The sequence below is a fragment of the Apostichopus japonicus genome, chromosome 5, assembly GCF_037975245.1.
Source record: "Apostichopus japonicus isolate 1M-3 chromosome 5, ASM3797524v1, whole genome shotgun sequence".
NCBI classification, from domain to species: domain Eukaryota; kingdom Metazoa; phylum Echinodermata; class Holothuroidea; order Aspidochirotida; family Stichopodidae; genus Apostichopus; species Apostichopus japonicus.
The window spans coordinates 15,158,651-15,180,918 of record NC_092565.1 but is presented as its reverse complement, the minus strand read 5'-3'; the positions used below and the strand labels follow the sequence as shown (position 1 = coordinate 15,180,918).

General features: G+C 36.7%; 3 protein-coding genes across 7 annotated transcripts in view; 2 read left to right on the top strand and 1 right to left on the bottom strand.

Annotated features, from left to right (window-relative positions):
- The window catches only part of LOC139967799 (C-terminal-binding protein 1-like), a 41,061-nt gene extending 33,736 nt beyond the window's left edge, over positions 1-7,325 (top strand). For 3 of the 4 annotated variants that reach the window (XM_071971893.1, XM_071971892.1, XM_071971894.1), the window contains exon 8: positions 845-7,325. In XM_071971893.1, the coding sequence (XP_071827994.1) occupies positions 845-1,468 (624 nt within the window). In that variant the 3' untranslated portion in view covers positions 1,469-7,325. The remainder of the gene's footprint in view (positions 1-844) is intronic. The other variant, XR_011793153.1, reaches the window with a different exon arrangement.
- A 522-nt stretch (positions 7,326-7,847) lies between these two features.
- On the top strand, positions 7,848-20,155 carry LOC139967800 (pseudouridylate synthase 1 homolog). Of its 2 annotated transcripts, none has more exons than XM_071971896.1 (12): positions 7,848-8,003; positions 9,185-9,423; positions 10,242-10,351; positions 10,757-10,980; positions 11,546-11,674; positions 12,522-12,600; positions 13,773-13,912; positions 14,480-14,595; positions 15,002-15,076; positions 16,165-16,235; positions 16,870-16,960; positions 17,444-20,155. In XM_071971896.1, exons 2-12 carry the CDS (start codon positions 9,199-9,201, stop codon positions 17,786-17,788), a joined length of 1,605 nt encoding a protein of 534 aa, XP_071827997.1. In that variant the 5' UTR covers positions 7,848-8,003; positions 9,185-9,198; the 3' UTR covers positions 17,789-20,155. The 2 variants fall into 2 exon arrangements, with proteins under 2 accessions (XP_071827997.1, XP_071827996.1); XM_071971895.1 differs by having other exon boundaries at positions 17,441-20,155.
- On the bottom strand, positions 20,086-21,951 carry LOC139967802 (alpha-crystallin B chain-like). Its single transcript, XM_071971899.1, has one exon. It carries the CDS (start codon positions 21,762-21,764, stop codon positions 21,123-21,125), a length of 642 nt encoding a protein of 213 aa, XP_071828000.1. The 5' UTR covers positions 21,765-21,951; the 3' UTR covers positions 20,086-21,122.
- Positions 21,952-22,268: the final 317 nt, after the last annotated feature.

Here is a 22,268-nt window from a genome sequence, read left to right as displayed (position 1 = left end):
TTTTGCACTGTCAGATGGGATCACATTCCAAACTCTGATGTGGTTACAGCCTTTTGAAAAGTACTCAAATATTGAAAGAAACGGAATTTGAATGTTTCTTGAAAATGCTTGCAGGCAAATGATAGTCACTGTGTTAGTACACCTAGTTATAATTTATTCATGAATAATAAGAAGTTAGGAATGAATCTTTGCTATCTATAAACCATCTGATTTTACTGGGCTAGGTTTTGAGTCCATTTTTTATTCCTTGATGGAGGTAAAAGGAAGCTATGCAATGGTGGTAGTGTGTGTATGTGACACCTGCTTGTATAGAAAAAGAGAAAAAATTTCATGGTGGATTAATTTCATACTCAGTATGTTGATCCGTCTTATTGAGTACAAGCACCCCATACCCTTTCTGGGAAGTTTGGTCATTTGGGGTCAAAAGAGGTCAAAGTCTGAAAACTTTGTAAACTCAATAACTCAAAAAGTACATCTTTGTTGAACTTCACACTTGGTAGAAGATCCAGCTTGGTGAGTTCAATTACCCTATTGAAATTGGTGTAGCTCAAAGGTCATTTGCAGTCAACATAATTTAAAGTAGGATAACTCAAAAAATACATCTTTCTTGAACTTAGTATGTAGATACAGCTTGGTAAGTACAAGAACTGTTTAGTTTTGTGAAGATCTCAAATACAATAGGTCTTCAACAATACATGAAGTAATCCAAGGGTACTCTCACAATGTTAAAAGGATCGCCAAGGCCTAGGGGTTAATATATTTTGATCTAATGAAGAAGTAGCAAGCATTTCGGTGAAGTTGCCATTCGAGTATTAATCAAGTATTAATTATTCTTTTCTCGTAGGACCTTTTGTTTCAGAGTGATTGCGTAACCCTCCATTGTTCACTCAACGATCATAACCACCACCTCATCAATGAATTTACCATCAAGCAGATGCGACAAGGAGCTTTCCTAATTAATACAGCCCGAGGTGGCCTAATAGATGAAAACGCCCTCGCTCAGGCTTTGAAGGAAGGACGTATTCGTGCTGCAGCATTGGACGTGCATGAGAATGAACCATACTCTCCGTCTAATTCCACATTGGCTGAAGCCCCCAATTTAATATGCACACCTCACTCGGCCTGGTACAGCGACCAGAGTAGCTCGGAGGTACGCGAAAGTGCTGCGGGGGAAATAAGGAGGGCCATCACTGGTCGTATACCTCAGATATTACGCAATTGTGTGAACAAAGAGTATTTAGCCCCCACACAGCACTGGGCAGAACCGTCCCACCCGACAGAACTCAATGGTTCAGTTGCATTTCGGTACGCTGGCCCACAAATGGTAGTGCCCCAACCAGGGCCCCAGCAGTTAGTGGAGAACCATGGTGTGTCCAGTGCGCTGACTACCACAGTAGCCAGTAGTGTCCATGGGGAGCCGATGATCGTCCAACAGCAGCCCACTGTTAAAGCCGAACAGGATCAATGATCGTCACTTACAGGCCGCTGTGAGTCTTCTTCAACGTGTGGTTTTGATGATAACAAGTAACTACGTGCTTATCAATATATTCTTTACTATCATGCAAAGGAAGTAAAACATCGTGGTGAACTTTCACAGTAAAGTATTATTATCAGTGTGTATAGTCGTATCGATGTGCAGATAAGTATCGCCTGCGTTTGAGCTTGAGACTCTCAAAAAACTTGGTACTTAAATGAGTTTTTTTAAGTCTTGTTTTAACACTTTTCAAAACAGTTGCATCACACATGCACATTTGAGTTTGTTGAACTAGCGGGCAGGTCGTAGCCATGACGGGGCTTGTTACTGGCTATATTGATGGGGAGAGACATGCTGATTGGAGCACACTGCACATAGCATGTTTCATTCACAGATACTTTTTGGGAGCTTTTTTAAAGCACGTTATGCACTCTTACTGAGATTGTGTTATTCACTGAACATTTTTGTTCGTATGGGATAGTTCCAGCAGAGATCAAGCGAGCCGTCTGCAAGAGACATCGATTGGTCTTACATTGGAGGAGGTTGTGCCTGGATCAACCGTTGGAAGAACCTTGCATATTATGTTTACTGAAATGTTTCACCATATTGGGACGTAATCATCTTCCAAGCCAATTTTACTTCAAGGTTTTTTTTCTTTGTGTATATTCTTGAGATAATTTGTTCAGACTAATATGAGTCACCTAGTCATGATCTTTGTAGATGAAAGTCTTTTTAAGTTACAGTATGCAAATATCTTTAATATGCTTTTCCTTTTCTTTTACACAGCAGCCTGCTTATATTAGTCTTTTAGTTATGTTTAAGCTCATGCATATTCAGTACATGGGGATTTGGAAGGAAAACATTGAAGAATGAGCGCATATGAGTTACGTTAAAGCAAGTCAAAAGAATCAATTACTCGATTTTATGAGAAGCTATAAAAATAAGAAATTGGATTTTAGTACACTTACAGTAGTTACATACCAGTTAGCAAGTAGCCTTAGTTATTGAATTATTAAACTCAAAAGTGTTCATTACTTTCTAGAAAACGATACTCTGTCATATGGGAAATTCTATTTTTTCGTAGTTTTTGTCATCAGATGTTATTTTGCAGGTATTTATCATTCAAGTCTTTTGTCGTTAACGAAGATGAATAAAACTTAACAAGGAATCCGTAATCCCAAAAGAGACAAATTGAAACAAGGATAAATATATTTAGTTCTCCTACACTCAGATTGACAAAATTTGTAGAAAACTATCAGAGTAAACTCTGACATTTTGTTAATGTTTATCTAGTGTTAAAGAAATCAAACGTTTAATATGTGGCTCTGAAGTACTTCATAAAAGAAATGTTACATAACGTGTTGTTGAGCCTCATGGATATAGTGCTTCTTGTGAGGTCTATACGAAAATGTATGATACATGTGCTATTTGAATATGTTCATGTTCCCCCCGTTTTACGTACAGTGAAATGAGTTTTTTAATTGTCCATGCTGTAGATTTCACGCTGCACACCGTTGCCATGGATATTATACAGAGTGGTGGTGACCAGGTAGTTCATCAATCTTAAAGCAATAATCTGTCAGGTAATGTCATCCCACAGTCATCAAGTACCTGCAACAGTATTATGTCTGTGAAGAGATCTCAATGAAGAAATGATTCCTTCTCTGAAGATATCCATGAACTAAATACAACTAAAGATGTTGACATTTAATCTATGCCATAGAAATCATAGGTGTATGCACCCAGGGACAAAGGTCATGCCTCTGTTCTCTTCTTCCCTCTGGTAATATTGTCCACTGAAAGCTGACTAATATTGAATCTAACAATGAGCTAGGGAGCAGATCAATGCTGAGCTTTTCCGAAATTACAACCTGTTGCCTGTTGGCAGGAATCATAAAAGTGCCTCCGTTAGCAGCCAATCAGTGTAATCGAGAATAATTGAACGATGTTACTTCCTGTGTTTTATCTCTCCTAGACATTAGAAGTACATTCCCACCGATTATGTAATGTGACTCATGTTGCACCAATGATACATGACTTGTATATTTATGACTCTCCAGAGTAAAATCCATCAATGCTACAAACTGATATTTTTAATGTAACTTCAAAGTTGCCATAGTAACCCACTAATGAAGACTTGTTGTGCATATTCTCAGAATAAGAATAGGCTTCTGATGTGACCATATCACACCATGTAATCAATTTCTTCCTATCTACCAACCTACCATGGTAATTTTCTATCAGAGATGAGAGAGTGAGGTTGAAAGTTTACCCATGGAATGGTGCCTGCAAACACATGCAAAATTGGATTCAATTTCTTGGTTATCTCAAAAAAGGTCCTTTGAGATGAAAACTCAACGTAGAAACTGCAGAAAACAGGCCGGCAATTTTGATTTTGACTCGAGAGTACAATTTTTGGCCTCTTTGGTACATCTTTTATGAGATTGGTAATTGTGTTATGGTTTGTCTAATATGATATTAAATAACCATTGTAATGCTTCCTGCACCACATATGGTACAGGGGTAGCAGACTCTCATTAGTGCATGTACACATCGTAAAAAAGACTAGTGAACTGCATGACGGAAGACATCTTGTTGCAATGTAAACAGATAGGAAGGCTTGCTTACATGAATCAACGTGGGATTATTTTAAAGGTCATTTTGTAGTCTGTTTTCATCTTAATGCAGCCACAGATTTAGAAGAAGCTTACAATATCCATCATATCTACCCAAAACCCTCTCAACTATTTGTGTACTCTTGATTCAAAACCAATCACTCGCTGAATCGACACTTAATATGATGTGATCATATATTATTCCATAAGCAAGATAATAATGAATTGGCAATAATATTGGAAATCTTCAAAGCAGAGATGTAATCTGAAGGTTATGTTGAATCCTACGGAGGGGAGGGGAGAGAGGGTGAGGGGAGGAATAGGTGGGGGGAGGGGATAGATACTGCATAGTTTGATTAAGTGTTTGGTTAGGGTGCTGTACAAACGAAGAAAGGCTATGTCAAGAAGGGATTAATGACATGAATAATCTGTCTGTATCTTCAGTCTCATTCAGAACCACATCTAGTTAAACATAATGAATATGTGTTTAAAGTAAATTGGTAAACGATTGCGAGAAGTGCATTGTTTTAACTTTATTCTTAAACTACCAGAATAGCTGAAAGCTATAAACTTGAGCTAAAATTAGATGAGGTAACTGATTGATATTGTCTTATGTGTCTGTTATACACACCATTGAAGAGAACAGACAAAGAACAATGACTCGAGACATCATTATTCACAATGGCTATACACAGCAACTTTTGTTAATGTTATTAAGAAAAAATGTAAAAAGCTGATTTAAAGGTCTTTTCTTGAAAGGTGATATGGAAAGTCTACAATATGAGTGACTGTTTTATCAAAGAAGAGTTAAATACTGCTAATAATCCAATGCATCAGTTAATTCGTGAGAAACAAGAACAGCCTGGATGAGTTTTTATACCTGATGGTTTCTATTAGATTTGCTTCTTTATTACATCAAGACATACAAACAATTTGTAAGTGTAATTGTCCAGGCGTCATGTCCCTGAGAAAGACAAGATAAACAGCTACAGTGTTAAATAAGGATATTTGGTTACGATTAATGGTGTGTGATGTATGGATGGATGTTTGAGGTCCAGATTTAAATGTGTTGGTAATAGATTTAATAATGTTTGTGAAATTTGATGGATACTTCCAGTGTATAAATAGGATTGGAAAGGGGGAGAGGATTATCTCCCACACACATTAAAGAGTGTGTCAGAATGGTTTTCAAGTTATCTCTGATTATAGTGTGGAACAATTAGACCGTTGACACTCCAATAACAATAGTTTTCTCTGTAAAGTCATATGGATGCAAAAGTGTGATTAATTAAACATTCTTTCAATATGTGAAAATAAGGGCTCATTCATAGAAATACTTTTGAACTACAATTTACATTACTGGGTGGATGGAAGGTAAAATCCAAATGTGTTTTTATTGGTAATAGGAGGGTTCTAGTCATGCAAAACATGACTAATTAATGGTTTGAAATCTACTGTGATGGGAATTTTGATAAATATTTTGGGTGTATTTTTGGATGATGACAGCTCGTTTCGGTACATCTTTCGTCAACATATTTGTTGTTCATGACTCATATTTTTGTTCATGTTTAGTTTGTTTTTGTTTTATATATTATTAGTAGAAGTTTTCATTTGTCTTAGAGCATTCTGCAGGTTAACGTCCTGTTTCCTTACTTCCCTGCCAGGTCTGTCTTATAATTATTATTATTTCTTTTTTTAAATCTTCGATCATGAAATTAAAATCTGGATAAAAAAGGTTGGAAGAAATCGATTTCTAGAATTGCAAGTGAAATTGAACAGACATATTTTTTCGGATTGGAAAACATAGCACCTATCAGTGAAGAGACTAATTCCTTTGTAATTGGAAATGTATGCTAGTTGACACAGTAGGAAACTTGGTGGGGGGGGGGGGCTGTTAGTTGGACAGGAGGCAAGGTTAGGGGGAAAAGTCAAGTGAATTTACATTGCCGAAGTTGCTACCACAAATCTTTAATCATATTTACTGCAATGACAATTGAATGGGAAAGAATGCTTTGGTGAAAGATGTGGAACAAGTTTATTGGCTATCGTAGACCATGGCAATGGCATACATGAAAGGTATGTATGCATATGCAGTCATATGTCATGTCATATGCAGTCTGCATATGCAGGCAAAGTATTGGGGTACAGGGATGTTGACAAAACGTATTGCATCATAAAATTTCAAGGTCACCGGTCATAAAACTGGCCCTAGAGCCGGCCATACTTGTAGCAGAATATTGGATTTGCCAGGAGGAGTAATGGTTAGGCCAAAGTTTGTCTGTTATCAGTATTTTTAAGTTTTGCCTCATGATAATAAATTAACATGCTATGCTATGCTAATGATGATGATGATGCAGCAAATGTCTTGAATTTTGAAGTTTTACTGATTTTAGGCTTTGACTGATCGAGGCTATAATAAGATAGCTGTCTCCAGATCCCAACTTGGCATTGTGAGATATGTAAAGAAAATTAATGCAACTCTTGATTCGTTTCCAGTATTTGGCCTGCCAAAAGGTAGTTGTGTTTTAGTGCAACTCTTGATTCGTTTCCAGTATTTGGCCTGCCAAAAGGTAGTTGTGTTTTAGTACAACTGAGTCATCTAAGTACCACCAGCCGCTATGTGGGAGGGAGGGGGAAGGCAGGGGGGGCAAGCAGGCAGGGATGATAGAGAAGGCTTATTATAGGGGTTTTGTTCTTCTTGTTCCTGATTTTCTTTTTACAACCATTGATGAATTAACAGATTACTGACAGACCCAAGAAGTTTAATGTTCTGAAGAAGGACATATGCTCTTGATGTGGTATCAGGTATGCCAGGAACCTTCTCAGGAAACAGACAGTGTCCTTTAATACAGTGAGAGGAACAAGTAATGTTTAATCTCTAATTTTGTATTTGTCTAATATTTGGGTGTTTACTTCATGGAGGGGTACGAGGGGCGTGCACTTCAGAATAAAGTTATTATTACTCATCATCAAGCTTTTATATCACAATGATTATGGCCAATGGTAAGTTTGTTTCTCATAATCCTTTGTGTGTTATTTGAAGTATCTTTCATATGCTCATTTTGGACCTTTGTCAAAGGTTAAATTGCGAAGCATGGGTTAAGACATTTTTTATATTCTGTTAGTTCCTGTTCCAAAGTCAACATGCATAAAAAAAAATTGTGTAAATCTTGTTGATAATTTGAATCTCTTGGATCTAAGGATGACACCAAATATACTACGGTCAATCAAGAGAAGTTCATATCCAGTGTTTTCATTTGCCTAACTTTTATCTTTCAAGTTGCTTGGTAAGGTCTACACAATGGCATAAATGGTCAGTCTGGGAAGCTGTGCAAAGAAAGCAACACAATAGAGGGCAGTTACAACTTCAACAATAGAATTATCATATGGCCAAGTTTTCAATGACCAATAAGTATACGATATTGTTCTGTTCTCAGCACATCAGTAAAGTAATAATTGTCAGTGGAATAAAAAGCCCTAATTCGGTAAACCCTTCATACAAATGCGTTGATTCCTTCAAGGGGGGTAAAAGGCGATTTTTTAAGATCCATAAACAACTCTTTGGCCAACGTGCTGATGCAATGGAATGTTGTAAGTAATGCCATTGAATATCTAGCCATCCGAAGCAAATACTAAATGATAGATATTTAGTTCTCGGATTTGAGGTACATGATAACTTCTATGGGCAATACGAAGTGTACAAAGATAACTTCCATGTGCAATACGATTTATCGCCAGACATTCGTTTCTGAAGATTGCTTTAGCAGTGTGACACCACCAAAGGTCATTGAACTGTTGTCATCGCTCGCATTCATGCAGTCGTGTATACACATGGGCCACAGTAAAACCAGCACACTGGCTAACCAAGCACCAAGTCTGTGTCGATACGATATGTCTACGAGGAGTACTTACTGGTAAAACTAACGCACCTAACCCTACATCCTTAGACATCACATTGAGTTCTTGGGAAATGTGATTGTCATGTCAAAGTTGTAAAAGTGAACTTAGGACTAAGTTAGACCCTAGGCTTAACTGAGTTAGGCTCACGGTAGGCTAAAGTCACAACTAACCGTAAGTCAAACGAATACTAACCAGTTCTGCGAACGACCGAACTCTTAAATTTAGGTATTCATAAGTTGTCGGACACTAGGGAATTAACGTTACATCTCACATGGTAGATATTCCTTGTATACTTATGATGAAATGACTATTATTATGATGAAATGACTATTATTAGATATTCGGAACTGTATGTAATTAGGCACACATGTTCCTATTATGAAAGAAGCAGGCATTAGCCATTAGCATATGTGTGGCAATTACTACCAATCAGACTCAGAGTGGCCTACACAATTTTCACTCCCCATAGATGACAGGAGTCCATGGAAATAATCTGCAGGTCCACAATATTCAATCCAATACAGTATTTGGCATGTTATGAGACGAGTATAAAAATCAGCCACAATTTCTGCAAGGAGTAGAAATTGATAGCCTATGGCAATAGTATGGTACTGAGTGATATAATTGACTTGCACAATTTGACAGCTCTTGGCAAACAGAATTAAGGCTGCTGTGAGAAGAGGGATGGGTTGGAGGATGGTTACCACTGCACAGTCAGAAATCCTTGAGTCTGCATGTGAATGTACAGTACATGTCTGCATGTGCATAATGTTGGTTAACAGTTCTGTAATATCTGCATTGTCTAGGTTCCATCTTTGCTTAGCTGGTAGGTTGTGTTAATCTTCCAGCAGCCAAAAGAATAGTGAACTGTGTAGGCCTAATTCCTGATTAACTCCGTTTCCATAGCTTGGGAGGAAGGGAGGAGGAAAAGGTCAGCATCAATATCATGTCCTCAGATTTCCTGTAAAAAATTTGGTCACCTTAGCATTTGTGGTATTGTAATCTAATTGGATAACGACAGTTATCCTAAGGTTTGAATTTTATCAATCAAATATGAATATTGTAGATACAAAACTGCATTGACCCAATGCGATATGAAAATACTTCTGTGGTGGACTGAACATTCAACATACTGTATGATTTTTTTCGTCAAAAATCTTGGCATTAGATTAATGAAAAGAATGTTTTATTCCAGCTCTAAACATCTTCATGAGTAAATTTATGAACACCTTCCTACTACGGGGATTTCAAAGGCTTCCCGGTAACTTGTGTAATTGGAGTCTCAGGTCAACATTGAGAATGGCCTCTGGGGAGACGGTTATCGAGACTGCTCCTAAAACATCAGAAAAGAAAGAAGAGAAAAGTGATGGAGTAAAACGTGCCCTTGAGGGAGAAGTGTCAGGAGAGCCAGCTACAAAGATCACAAAAACAGAGGTAAATTACAGAAATACAGATTAAACTCTCATTTAATCTTAGACTTTGAAAACTCTGATACAGATTGTAACCCTTCATTGAAATTGCACCATTAGACAATCTTACACTTATCTTTGGTGTAAATGACTTTCATTAGGTCATCTGAATCTAAGCTCATGTCTTTACAAAGGGACATTCTGGTGACAAAAGTGAATTGTTTTGATACGTTATAACTTAAAACGTTACATTTTCTGTACTAAAAGTTGAAGAATACATACGGATGGCATGCATTTTTTAAAGTTTTATCTGGTCATTGGAGAGTGAGTGGAATTTATTCTGGCAAATGATGGGAAGTCTGTTTTCTTCATTTATTCAAATAGGCTAAAATATTGTATAAAATCTACTAGGAATTCAGAGTACATTATGCTACATGCTTTATGCTATGATACTTTCCTGGAATAAATTGTGTATCAGTCAAATATAAAATATCTTCCAACAGTCGAATAGTAATAATGAATATTTGTAATGTGCCGGTATCCATCAATAAGATGCTCAAGGCACTGTGAAACAACAATGATAAAGGGCAAAGCAAGTAGCATGACAACAATATTGATCAAGTGTTAAGAATAAGAAATTAAGATGAAGTTTGCTTTGGAAGATTGGTCATGACTACTGTAAGTGTTGTAGTATTATTATGGTACAGAGAGGCCCTAGCATAGTTTAAATATCAGCATAATTAAACAGGTATTGAAATAAACAGCATACCTGTCTTTCTAAAGCCTTTGTGATACATTCTAAAAACCAGAACTTACATGTTATTGTTGTCTTCAAATTGTCAGGATTCTAAACCAGAGGGCTCAACCGACACAGAGAAGAAAGTTCGATACCCTAAAAAGAAGGTAGCCATGTTGCTGTCGTATTGTGGAGTTGGATATCAAGGAATGCAAATGTAAGTTATTGTTACAATACCTGTAGTGAAACAGAACCACAGTTTGCAAATCTTCAACAAAAGTTTATATGATTCCATTGTACATATCAAGTGAATTTCTGACCAATATGTATTACAACTTAACTGATACTTCTTCTTCAGAAAAAAAAGAAGACTTCTATTGATACTAGAACTTATACCACCCTTAGATAAGGTAGCCTTTGGCAATTTATATATAGGTCTTTGAGGAGCTTTAACCAATTTCATAGATTAATCAGGTGCTTCTTGGTTTTGATAAAATCTATTCCCTTGTTTCTTGTTTGATTTTTTTCTCTATTTCTAAATTTTATTTCACTGATTGATTTTTTTGCTCAATTTCTTTGATTTTATTGTAATATCTTCGTCTGGCTTGACCCTCGGAAACAGAAATCCAGCGAGCAAAACAATTGAGAAGGATCTACTAAATGCCTTGTACAAGACAGGCTGTGTGCCTGATGGCAGTAGGATGGGTAAGATGAACTTTCAAAGATGTGCGAGGACAGACAAGGGTGTTTCTGCTGCAGGCCAGGTGGTCTCACTCCGACTACTTATGTTGGACAACCTCGTGGAAAAGTTAAACGAACATCTCCCATCTGTGATTAGAGTTATGGGTAAGGATTAATGTATGGAAGCTGGAGCTTAATTCCAAACAATTTAAATGGTATATATACTCAAGTCCAAAGAGGTGGACGATGGGTAAGGATTACTGGATAAGTAGAGTGGGTAAGGATTACTGGATAAGTAGAGTGGGTAAGGATTACTGGATAAGTACAATGGGTAAGTATTACTGGACGAGTACAATGGGTAAGGATTACTGGATAAGTAGAATGGGTGAGGATTACTGGATAAGTACAAATGGTAAGGATTACTGGATAAGTACAATGGTAAGGATTACTGGATAAGTACAATGGGTAATCATATTCAGTGATATAAATATACACAACCACAATAGGCAGTGTCTTTGTCTGGTTGACAGCAGACTTTCACTTAATGAATATGAGTGGAATATTTGTATATTATCCTTTGCTTATACATAGCTATCTATTACATAGCTATCTATTACATAGCTATCTGTAAGACTGTAACTTTTCTACCTGCTACGTACCTTTATACATAGCTATCTGGTAAATCAGTCGAGTGATTAAACCAAATAGTACACTTATTTATGTTTCCCAGATATCAAGAGGACGACAGGAAGCTTTAACTCCAAGCACCACTGTAACTATCGGACCTACATGTACCTTCTTCCAACCTATTCCTTTCAAGATGTGGAAGACATAACAACAGAAACATACAGAATTACAGGTAAGGACTTAGTCTGAAAAATATAGAATTACAGGTAAGGACTTAGTCTGTGATGATATATAACCTATCCAGATGATCAGAATACTTTGATTTCACTTCTTAAGATCTCAAGTGTTTTTCTAAGTGTTTCTTCTACACTTGGATCACAGAAGGGACATTTTCTATAAGAGCTGATGATGGTAATGTGATATGGCATTGAGAAAAATAAAGAATGTTAGCAACATTTCAAAGGCTTGTTCAGAAGACAATTCAGAGGAACATATTCTTAGGATCCTGATGACATTTTCATGCGGTCCCTACACAACATTATTGAGATTGAGATCTTTGAAATTGTCACATATTGTACCATAAGCAGTGTGATGTCATAGTTGCACACTGACAGCAAAATTCATTGTTTTCCTTTATTTTTCCTTATATTTAACTTTATTGCATTGACCTAGGATCAACTAGAGTACCAACTTAACCCAACGGTGATATGAAGTTAACAATATGTCAATGACTGAGGTGTCTTCGTGTTGATATTTATTCCACTTGGAAGAAAAAAGATAGTGAATGTAAATTTTAAAGAAAATCAAAAAGGCTATTTACTATCCATATCAATAGCATCATGCCCATGTATTACGAAGGGTGATGCAAGCAAATTTTTGCAAACTTTTAAAGGTTTAATGGTAAACAGAAAGCTTTTCTCAGGATTGTTTCACAAACTTTCTTACCCTGTGTATGTGTGTAACACTGTATGTAATATATTTATTGGTCAAACGTTAACGTAAATAACCTTATTATTTGGTTTACAACGTGCATTTTTGATCCTACTTATATTTTTCCTTTTCACCTTTTTATTTCACAGATGAAAAGCTTCAAGAAGTCAATGACCTTCTTGCTAAATACAAAGGCACCCACAATTTCCACAATTTCACCTCAGGAAAGTGAGTCTATTGAATTATTTAATTTGATAAACTATCTCACAGGGCATAGTAAAGTAACAGCAGATCAGATTCTATCCTAACAGTAATTAATATATCTGTCCAAAGTTAGTGGAATGTGGTAACTCAACAATAGCCAAATCCCCTCACACATAATATACAAAAAAGTTAAAGTTGTAGGTTTACAGTCTTGTATGAGGCTAAGGCCTCCTCACACGACTTTAGAACTTAACCCCTGGTCATTGGTTACTTGTCACACCCACACACCAATGTGTGCACAATTGAAACAATCTCTCCTGGGGCACCACATCAACAACTTCCCAAAGGGTGCAGCCACAAACTGGCACACACAACTATATTTACAAGTTACCTGACAAGTCCCCAGTTATACACCTGGGTGAAGAGAGGCAATGGAGTTACAGTGCCTTGCCCAAGGACACAAAGCAATGATCTGGCCAGGACTCGAACCTGCAATCCTTAGATCACAAGTCCACTGCCTTAACCACTTGACCACAATGGCCCCTTATCATTTAAAGATACAGGATATAGTAAACCAACAGTAGATTGGATTCTATCCTAACACAGTACTTAGTAGACGGATATAAAGTATTCATAGTGAATTGAATTTTGACATATCAATCATCGTAATTGGCTAGCACTTCAGTTTCTGTTTTTGCTGATTTTGCTTACAGCAGGGCTTGTGTTTAAGAAAGTTTGCTGGTTGTTCCTTTAAAACATCCAGACTATTTGGTTCAGGATGTCGGATCAGAGTAGTTGCTTGTCCCAAAGACTTAATATGTAATGGGAGTCCTGATTGCTTTAACCTGTCCCCACCCCCCCCCCCCAAAAAAAATATGTTGACCCTTGCACAAGTGAGATCAATATTAAACCCTAAAAGATGATCATATTCAGTGAGGCAGCCAAACAATTTAATAATATAGGAACATCAAAATGAGTCTTGTATTAGTTCAAATTGTGGGTTAATGTAACACCAAAAAATGGAATTGTTGTCAGGACCAATATCCTTCATGCACTTTTAGTGCACATACACCTTTTTTCTTTCTTTCTAAACATTATAGAGATGTTCAAGCTTCCAGAGCAAATTCTGTTGCTTTTTCTTTCTTTTTTGAGTTAACTTTTACAAGATGAATAATGCATAAAGTTGTCTCTTACAGGCTACATGATGACATGAGCGCTAATAGGTACATCATGGACTTTACATGTGAGAAAGCTTTCGTTGACGAAGGGATGGAGTTTGCCATCATGAGGGTCAAAGGTCAAAGCTTTATGTTGCATCAGATTCGGAAAATGATTGGTAAGTTCTGTTGTCCTTGACAAGGACATATTGCAGACCTCAATAGTATTAACTGGTTAAGTCAATTATGTTTGATCATTGTTACTGAAGCTAACCAGAGAGGCAGTAATTCTGTGTTTATCTGTAGGTGTTTAGTACAGTCCCTACTTTAGAAATATTGTTGTAATAATAACCATATTAAAACGGCAAACATAATTATTATGACCAAAACGAGGTACATAGTAGAAAAAGGTTAGCATGCTTAGTGCTCAGGCTGTCAGGCATTGGCTGCTATTTACCGATGTTTTCTTATGCACAGATATTTCAGTAGTGTTGTTGGAAGTATCTACAGATACTTGTCTGCCAGAGCCCTGGTTCTGAGGAATCCCAGGTCTGTTAATGGGAGGAGGGTATTTAGTGTCTTGGATTGATTTCACACATTAACTATATCAGCCTTAGTTACTAATGCCAGCATATCATGTTACTATTAGCTGCCTGGCTAGTTAGTGCAGAGAATAAAGATATCTTGTGGCTTCATTTTGCTGTTTACTGATATTGATTTTCTTCTTCCTGTTTTTCTTTTGCTAGGTATCATTATTGCCATTCTTAGAGGATTTGCCTCTAAGAATACATTAGAGAAAGCATTTGAAAGCAAGAAATTAGACATTCCCCGAGCTCCTGGACTAGGATTGGTTTTAGAATCAGTGAGTTACATTCCATTTTATTGTTATTTCAATATATGATCTGGTAAACATTTACAATTTAATGTCTCTCACCATGTATGCAAAGTTCTGAGTTGAAAGTAAAATGGTATTATGATTACAGCAGATAATGAAATAATTAGATCTGTTACTTTGTACAACAGACACTTTGACCTAGGCCAAGAACGTTATTAGAACCCAGTATGTTGGTGATATATATATATATATATATATATATATATATATATATATATATATATATATATATATATGTATATCCATATATATATATATATATATATATATATATATGTATATCCATATATATATATATATCCATATATATATATATCCATATGTAGTTTTCTGTAAACTATAATAACTCTGATAACTATGTGATGTCCCACAGGTCCATTATGACTGGTACAACAAGAAATGGAGTGGTGATGGTGTACATGATTCTCTGTCTTGGGAAGACTGTAAGGTAAGCCTAAAGACAGAATAACAAACCAATGATAGATAGTAAGGTAAGCCTATACTGTATAACAAACTAACCAGAGATGGTAAGGTCAGTCTGTAGACAGAATAACAAACTTATCTGAAATGGTAAGGTAAGCCTATAGACAGAATAACAAACCAATGATAACAAACTAACCAGAGATGGTAAGGTCAGTCTATAGACAGAATAACAAACTTATCTGAAATGGTAAGGTAAGCCTATAGACAGAATAACAAACCAATCAGAGATGGTTAGGTAAGCCTATACAGTATAACAAACTAATCAGAGATGGTAAGGTCAGTCTGTAGACAGAATAACAAACTTATCTGAAATGGTAAGGTAAGCCTATAGACAGAATAACAAACCAATGATAACAAACTAACCAGAGATGGTAAGGTCAGTCTATAGACAGAATAACAAACTTATCTGAAATGGTAAGGTAAGCCTATAGACAGAATAACAAACCAATCAGAGATGGTTAGGTAAGCCTATACAGTATAACAAACTAATCAGAGATGGTAAGGTCAGTCTGTAGACAGAATAACAAACTTATCTGAAATGGTAAGGTAAGCCTATAGACAGAATAACAAACCAATGATAACAAACTAACCAGAGATGGTAAGGTCAGTCTATAGACAGAATAACAAACTTATCTGAAATGGTAAGGTAAGCCTATAGACAGAATAACAAACCAATCAGAGATGGTTAGGTAAGCCTATACAGTATAACAAACTAATCAGAGATGGTAAGGTCAGTCTATAGACAGAATAACAAACTTATCTGATATGGTAAGGTAAGCCTATAGACAGAATAACAAACCAATCAGAGATGGTAAGGTAAGCCTATACAGTATAACAAACCAATTAGAGATAGTAAGGCAACAAAATATTTTCTTTGATGTTCATAAATACAGACTAGCTCTTTCTTATCCAGATCTAAGAGAGGTTGCATCACATGGAACTTAGTGTCTTTTCACTAAGAATTATTGCATATTTACTTGACTTTTTGTCTGACAAAGTTATCCGTCAAATATTGTGTTGAGTTACTCATAGCCATTTTAATTCTTTCTCCAGGAAAAGCAAGAAGAATTCAAAAGGAAGCATATTTACCCCAACATCATTGTCAGAGAGAAATACAACAAGTCGTATCCTTTTGTCTCAAGTACACATTATTGCATGAAGAGAGTAGTCATTCATCTGGAATGAAATTCATGAAAAAGATTTCATGAAACAGTTCTGATCATGACCTGATGAAGTCATAGAACAACGTTACATATCTGATATTAGGATTAAATGAGACTTTTACAGGACTTGAACAATCATTACAGCACTTGTAGAACAAAGTTACATTTCTGATGCTAGGAATGAATGAGACCTCTAGAGATATAACAATCCTATGACAACGTTACATATCTGATATTAGGATTAAATGAGACTTTTACAGGACTTTAACAATCATTACAGCACTTGTAGAACAACGTTACACTTCTGATGCTAGGAATGAATGAGACCTCTACAGAATATAACAATCCTAGGACAACGTTACATTTCTGATGTTAGGATTTCATGAGACTTTTGCAAGTCTTTAACAATGATAACAGTACTTATAGAACAACGTTACATTTCTGATGTTAGGAATGAATGAGACCTCTACAGAATATTACAATCCTAGGACAACATTACATTTCTGATGTTAGGATCAAATGATACTTTACAGGATATAACAATCTTGACAGTACCTGTAGTAAATGCAAGAATTCCTCCTTAACACTTGTTCAGTATGATGCATTGGTTAGGTACCTTACCACTGCACACCTACGATGTCATTGAAGCACATAATCCTATGAGGAATTTCTTAATCACTGAAAAGGTAAGAGTCAGCTTTCATTTATCTTCTGTATCTACAACTTCTGTATCAAGAGGCACACTTTGAGCTTTCATTATTATTATTTATGAATAATTATTGTAGATGTAACGTGTCATATCACTTTGGTGTATTATACAGGATCCACCAGACTTGGTAAAATCAAAATGTACTAACATTGCCTATGTCAGTGACATGGGCACTCGGTCTAAGTGCATGAACACTGTGTATTCACTGAGTTATGAATATGTATTTAATGTAGATTGGACATGGTGGCCTAGTAAGCAGGTTCTTAGCAGTCCAAGCATTTTCATTCTTCACTGTCTGTCCATGTTATGGGAGTATCGGTAATGCAGAATTTCTCGTTCTGTAGTTATCTAGTTGTCTAGCAGAACAAGTAATAGGACTGTTGAATTGTTCAGAAGTGTGACAGGCCAGTGACTGTTGGTGCTATCTCAGCTCATTTAATCTTTTATTTTCTTCTAGAAGACGGGCGAGAATAGTCCGCTCGCAAAGATTCCCGACCAGATTCCAGCTAATGTAGATTTGGCCAGCTTTAAGCCTGGTCAAAGTCCAGAGGAATTTTTGAAGTCCCTGCCAGTATCTGAGGCCAATGAGAAAGTGGTTGCCATGGAAACCGTACAGAACTCGACTCCACCCACGGGAGTCACCAAAGTTGACGAAAGCATCCAAGAGAAAGAATCAAACCAGACAGAAGAGAAAGACCTCCCAAAAGAAGCAGAGAAAGAGAAGGAGAAAACAGAAGATGAACAAGAAGATGAAAACTCATCAAGTAAGGATAGGAAACATGAAGAGGAAGAAGTAACAACTTGAACAAGTTTGTAGGGTGTGTGACCATTACTCCATGCCAACAGAATGCCAGGAAGATACCGTGAGGATAACTCTGCTAAAAACATCTGGTTTAATGTGGAGTATGTATAGGAAGGGAGAGATGTATAGTAGCCAAAGCCCCCCCCCCCAACAACACCCCCCCATTTAACTCCAAAGAACCAGGATGGGAAGGGATATGTTATAGGAAGATTCCAGGGAGCCATAAAGGTCAGGCCTAGGTTAGTTGGAAGGATAAGGAACCATTGAGAGTTTCTTACAAAGTTTGTACAGATGAAAGAATAGATACAGATGGAGGGAACATGAAGCACTAAGCTTTGAAACTATGCTTGTTTGCCACCTGTAATCTTGAGCTCTGATTCACACCCTTGATTAATGTAATCATAGTTAGTGCCAAGGCTTAATGAATAGGCCTGTCAATCATACAACTCTCAGGTACTAATTACCTGATATGGTGGCTATATATGTAGAGAGCATTGTTTCTCCATCTGTAACACCTCCCTGCCCTGATCATACTGTATTTGGCTTACAAATAATATACCATTGGCTGTAGCTCCCAAAGTGACTTACAGCTCCCAGACAATTGGAATTCTGTTATATGAATTTCTGTGTAACCTATGTCATCAAGGTATGATGGTATGATTCTAACTAGTTATTCTAGTGGATAAATGTGGTTGCATTTGAAGCAAAGAGACTTAGCAATCGGGAGGTTCCGGGTTCGATACCCGGCCGGGTCACAGTAAGGTGGGTTTTTTATCCAAGAGCAATCTACGGTTTTTTCATTTGAAAGGACTTCTAAATTGAAAAGATTCCAAATTTTAGTTAATAATGTTGAATTGGAAGCCACCCGACGTGTAAGCCATAAGCCCTTGCAGTTTTCTCTCACATTTGTGGTCGCTTAAGCGTCATAAAAATAACTGCTGATCATTATTGTTATCATGATTGTTTTTCTTGGCTGTTTGACATGTTTAAATAGCCAAGTTAAGATACAAGAACTATTGACCTTGGGACCTTGGCAACTTGTTTATGTATATTGAAGCAGATTTGCCAGTTATTTTAAGTTTGTTGTCAAATATGATGAAACATTTCCAATTATTACACATCTGTGGTCAGACTGAAACCCCAAATGCAGTTTCTTATTAAAGCACTAGCTTATTATAAGCTCTTGAGCTGTATTATTAGCTGTTTGCATGTGAACTGTTAAACCATACTGCACTGGTACTTAACCATTATAGGAACTAACACTAAAGTGCCCTTAGTATATATATACTGCCAAGGAGTATGTACAAGCATATCAGTTGTATTCAATCACTCTGATCAGAAGCATAATATTTGTGTTCAAGTCATTGGGTTTTTCGAAATGTAAGGTTCCAAGCATGAGCAGCTACTGAGGTAAAAATGGTGTGGTGTTGTAGGGATGTCATCTTGACTTAAGCAGATTTATTGGTTTTGAAATGTTTTAAATGATGATGATATTTTTAGATTAATATTTTAACAAATGCAACTTTGTGTAGAAGAAATACCTTAACTGTTTGTTTTTTGCTTAGAATCATTCATAAGCTGAGAGAGCATTTCATCTAGGTTTACCACACAAAGGAGTGCAAAAAAAAAATAATAATAATTTTACAGCAATTGCTTTTATCATTCAGTCACTGTGATTGTCAGTTCCATAAAAGAAAAACAATCCTTTCACTTTAGTTCCACCAATAGCTTCAAAGGCATGCATTGAGCAGCAGTGGTTAGGTGACTTTGTTGGTACAAGAGGGAATTGACTTGACCTAAAGCCTGGGTCACATCTGCGCGATTCAACACGCGATTCAACTCGCAACTAAAATCACGCGAATCAGAAAAGTTGCTTCAAAGAAGTTGCGCTGATTAGGACATTTGCTCTATTGCAAATCGATGGCGCAAACTTTTATTGCGCAACAAGTTGATACCCGTGTCTAACTACACTATTCAACCTTCAATTGTATTGCGAGTTGAATCGCGTGTTGAATCGCGCAGATGTGACCCGGGCTTAAGAAGGAGGAATGAGATGGTTGGAGGAACTTGGCAAGAGACCGAGAAGAAGAGAGTGGGAAGTTGGAGAGGGGAAAGTACTGGAAGAAGAAGTGAAAGCAGGGAACAGTGTAGCAGCATTGTATGGACAGCTCAGTAATGTTTTACTCTGTCATGGAATTTCACCTTCAAGTCATCAATAATTTGAGTCAAATAATTTCTTAGCACCAATATTCTTGAACAATCGTGGACAAGAGAGACAGAAAAGACAAATGAATATGGTATTGCTATGTACTCTGTATAACTTAACATGTTTTATTTCAAGATGAACTCAAATACAACTTCAAATTACAATTGGCCATGTATAGAAGACCTGTGCTATTTTCTGTCTAGCAATATTAATTAACTTTTAAGTATTAAATTTCAGACACGACTGATATGAACAACATTGATAAGTCTATGCTCATTGTAATGTGCATCTTAAATAAATCTGGTGATTAGGCAACTATCCATGTCATTAATAATAATTAGGAAACAAAAAAAAGTAACAATCAGTGTAAATTATACCACATACTTCCAGGTAAGATTTTTGTATACAATATTTCTCCAAATAATTCAAAATTTGTCCTTTCACAATAGAAGAGGAAAATGTGAAAAAGTTGATAACTTAATATTAACTTAATATTAACTTAATATATTCTCACATTGTGTCTGCATTTATGTAGATGATAATGATGTTAATGTTACTCCATAGAAAAACATTCCACCATATAAACTATTCTCCATCCCCCCCCCCTAAATGAGTAGTTATTATATCCAGAAATATACCTTCTTAAATATACCCCACCCTTACAGATAAATATATAGATGTCAATGTTAATTATACAACGTACTTCCAGGTAAGAGTTTGTACACATTTTTCTCCAATCATTCAAATCTGTCCATTCACAAAGAAGAGAAAAATACGAAAAAAAATTAACAAGTTGATATTAACTTAATATACCTTAGATAACTTACTATATTCTCAATTTGCATCAGCAATTACATGGATGATAATGATGTTAATGCTACTCCATAACAAAGCATTCCTTCACATAACCTATTCTCCACCCCCCCCCCTTATGGTACATCATATGCCATTGAAATTTACGGTATACCCCACCCTTACAGATAAATATTTACATAAATAATGACTGATTCACCTATCCAAATACTCCTCACTGATACAACAACAAAAAAGAGTGAAGCACACTACTATTGGTATAATCAATTGTTACGGTCTTACACGTACAGTTTGGTAAATATAGTTGATTGAGATATTTCATTCTTCCACTGCAACTTCCTCCTTCTCTGTAGCAAGATCTTTTGTTTCCCCATCTTCGTTTGATTCGCTTCTTTCCTCTTCCTCTGTCCTCTCATTTCCAATAGCTGGAGCTTCCTCCCTTTGTTCGATCGGGATGTTTCTCTCAGTAGGCTTGAGCTCCTCTTTCACCAATCTCGGGGCCTCGACATAAAGCACGCCCTCGCTTGAAAATGATGACGTCAGTTGTTCCAGGTCGACGTCATCAGGGATTTGATAAATTCGGGTAAATTGTTGAGATGAGAACTCGCCATCCTCTCCTTTCTCCTCGTGTTTTCCTTCGATTCTTAGAGATTTCCCGACAACCTTGACTGATAACTCCTCGGGAGAGAATGCATCGCCAAGCTTGGTTGAAACAACGAACCTGTCAGGCTTCTCTTCTTGTTTTGGTGGTTTTGAATCACTGTCCCCTGGTGACTCCTTGGTACCGGGCTTCCTTGTATGAAAGTATAATGAAGGCTGAGAAGAGTCACAATAATAGAGATCGCTGTCATCAAGCAGTTGCAATAACCGTGAAGAAAGATTCAAACGGCGGCATTCACTTTGCGGTTGACGTCGTGCCCGGTGGAAGCCATACGTTGGAATAAAGTAAACAGGTTCCATTTCAAAACGGCTGACTATTTTCTGGCGACGATCAAAGTGTTTCAAACGATGGAGAAAAATGTCAATATTCAGTTTACTACGATGTTAGGTCTTGTCAGAAAGTACACCGTTAGTTTTGCTTTATCGCAGTTCTGTGACGAATTGCTAGTTGTTGCTTCTTTGAAAGCTGATCGAGAATGTAAGGCCGGGGGAATTATTCCAGTATTTATACAGAATGTCCCGATTATCTAGCAAATTCTAGATACTGCAGTCTGCTGAAGTGGAGTATTCGAATGACTGAGCAATGGTAACTACGCGAAGAAACGAGAAACTTCGTATGATGCCCCGCCTACTTAATTGAAAATGGGACTTTCGAATAGGCCCCGCCTACTTTGTCTATGATTATTTTCAAAATGAATCGTACGTTTTACGTCCTGCATTTAGAATAAAATACCTTTTCTCTCTTTGCAGCCAGTGCCTGAATATATGACATATCTTCATCATACAAACTTCTTCATATAATTT